Source organism: Austrofundulus limnaeus, unplaced genomic scaffold (assembly GCF_001266775.1).
Source record: "Austrofundulus limnaeus strain Quisiro unplaced genomic scaffold, Austrofundulus_limnaeus-1.0 Scaffold644, whole genome shotgun sequence".
In the NCBI taxonomy this organism is placed as follows: domain Eukaryota; kingdom Metazoa; phylum Chordata; class Actinopteri; order Cyprinodontiformes; family Rivulidae; genus Austrofundulus; species Austrofundulus limnaeus.
This window is the reverse complement of record NW_013953046.1, coordinates 74716-76671: the sequence shown is the minus strand read 5'-3', so window position 1 is coordinate 76671 and position 1956 is coordinate 74716. Positions and strand designations below refer to the sequence as shown.

Below are 1956 nucleotides of genomic sequence, written 5' to 3'. Positions count from 1 at the left end.
CTGCTGTCACCTCCTCATCAAGAGGAAAAAGGATAAAAACTAACTACTGGATCGTACCTGCTGGTTAGTGAACACAACGACACACAACAGAACTCATGTTTTATACCAGTAGATCACAGATGCTTTAACTTTTGTGACATTTTCACAGACTAGTTCTAGCAGCTAACGCTAAAAACATAGGCAGTAAGCAGGGAGTGGAAGGGAGGAGCGTGGCAAGAATTTTACCAGAAATACGTCATCAATGACCGTGGTGTATAGGCTGTTGGTCTTGGCGGAGGTTTGCACTCTCTGAGTGCTTCTAGTTATTGGAAAATGGATTTATAACGTGTTTAACTTGAAGACCTGTCATTTAATAAACAAGTTGCTAGTTTAGAGTCAACTGGAAACAAAAAAGATATCAGTCATTTTTTGAAAGAGTTAAACTTGTGTTTAAAAATAGTAGTTTTTACAACAGTGAAGCTTTCCATAATGAATGGATCTCACATCTGTGTCCTAATATGGAGAGCTGCACTCTCTTGTGTATTTGGCCCTGTAAAAAAAGGGAGGGAGAGGTGAGTTTAGGACGCAGTGACCTCAGACAGAGAAGTGAGACCACTCCAGTTTCCTGCTTCAGATGAGCCAAAACCACTGCTGCAGCTGTTCAAGCGCTCATTTACAAACCTTCAGAGGGAAGGAACGCAATAAAAATGATTTTTCCAAAAGAAAACGCCAGTTTTTAGCCATATGGGCAAGTTACAGTGGCTGAGTGGGGAACGCCACAGAAAATGTTTCAATTTGTGTCCACAGTTTTACAAAAAAAATTTGGTTTAAAGAAGCAAAACAAGCACAGAACAACATTTAAAGGATAAGATTTACCAAAGGGTAATTTATCACGCTGAATGTTATATCTTGATCGAACCAACTTCTTGTGATGTTTATTTTTTATTCCCAAACCCACAGCTGGAGTCTGGATTAGTCTACTATGAGCACCAGCTACCCACAGATCCTTTCTGGGTGGTGAAAGACTCCATGGAGTTCACTCTGTCATCCCAACCAGCTCCAGACGTCCGACACGTCTTGCCCATCACAGTCTCTTATGACGCTGCTCACAGCAGCAACTCCTCACAGCTGTGGAGAAACAAGGGTAAGTGTTTAAATTAGGCAGTAAATTGAGAGCTTAAATAAAAAACATTAAATAAAATTATATAACATTTTTGCCACTCTCGTAAACGAGCACAAATGACAGGTTTGTCAGTACTTCAGCACCATCGTAGAAACTGTTTCAACCCTTCTGCAGATGTTGTCAGACATGAAAGTCTTATCTTGAAATAAGATGGTTCCAGCTGCAGCTGAATGTTACTTAAATAAGCACCAACCCTTTTTTTCTTTTTGCACAAAGTCAGAACTCTGAGCTGAGCTTTCACACAGATTATTGTTTTGACCACCAGGCATGGTCAGTCCTGGTCCTGGAGGTCCACAGACCTGCAGGTTTTACTTGTTTCTCTGCTCCAACACACCTGATATGAATGAATAGATGGTTTTCAGGCTTCTGCTGTACGGAGGACCAACACTGACATCATTAGAAATAAAAGCAGAATTATATAAATGAACCACTAAATAAACACACTTAAAATTCACCAAGTAAATTAAAAAGGAGAACTTTATCTCCTGTTTTATATTTTAATTGACTTTAATATTTATTTTTCCAGGTTAGTTATTTTATTTTTTTCCCAACAAGTCATTTTATTTCTGTGTTGCATGTTTGTGCCTCAGTTTAGCTAAAAGTTTAAAGTTTAGTTTAAAACAAAGGCAAGGAGGAAAACATCACCTGTGTTTATTTTTAACTAAACTTTAAGCTAAACTGCGGCAGCACAAACATGCAACACATAGAAATAAAAAGACTTGTTGGACAAAATTATAAAAACTCAATTTAAGCATTCAAGAAACACAAATGCATGTACAAGTAAAAGGAAAAAC

The 1956-nt window shown here is 38.1% G+C and overlaps 1 protein-coding gene across 1 annotated transcript in view; it reads left to right on the top strand.

Annotated features, from left to right (window-relative positions):
• The window catches only part of cspg4 (chondroitin sulfate proteoglycan 4), a 183228-nt gene that overhangs the window by 177530 nt on the left and 3742 nt on the right, over positions 1 to 1956 (top strand). Inside the window, exon 10 of the mRNA XM_014027385.1 lies at positions 940 to 1123. Coding sequence (XP_013882839.1) covers positions 940 to 1123 — 184 coding nt within the window. The remainder of the gene's footprint in view (positions 1 to 939; positions 1124 to 1956) is intronic.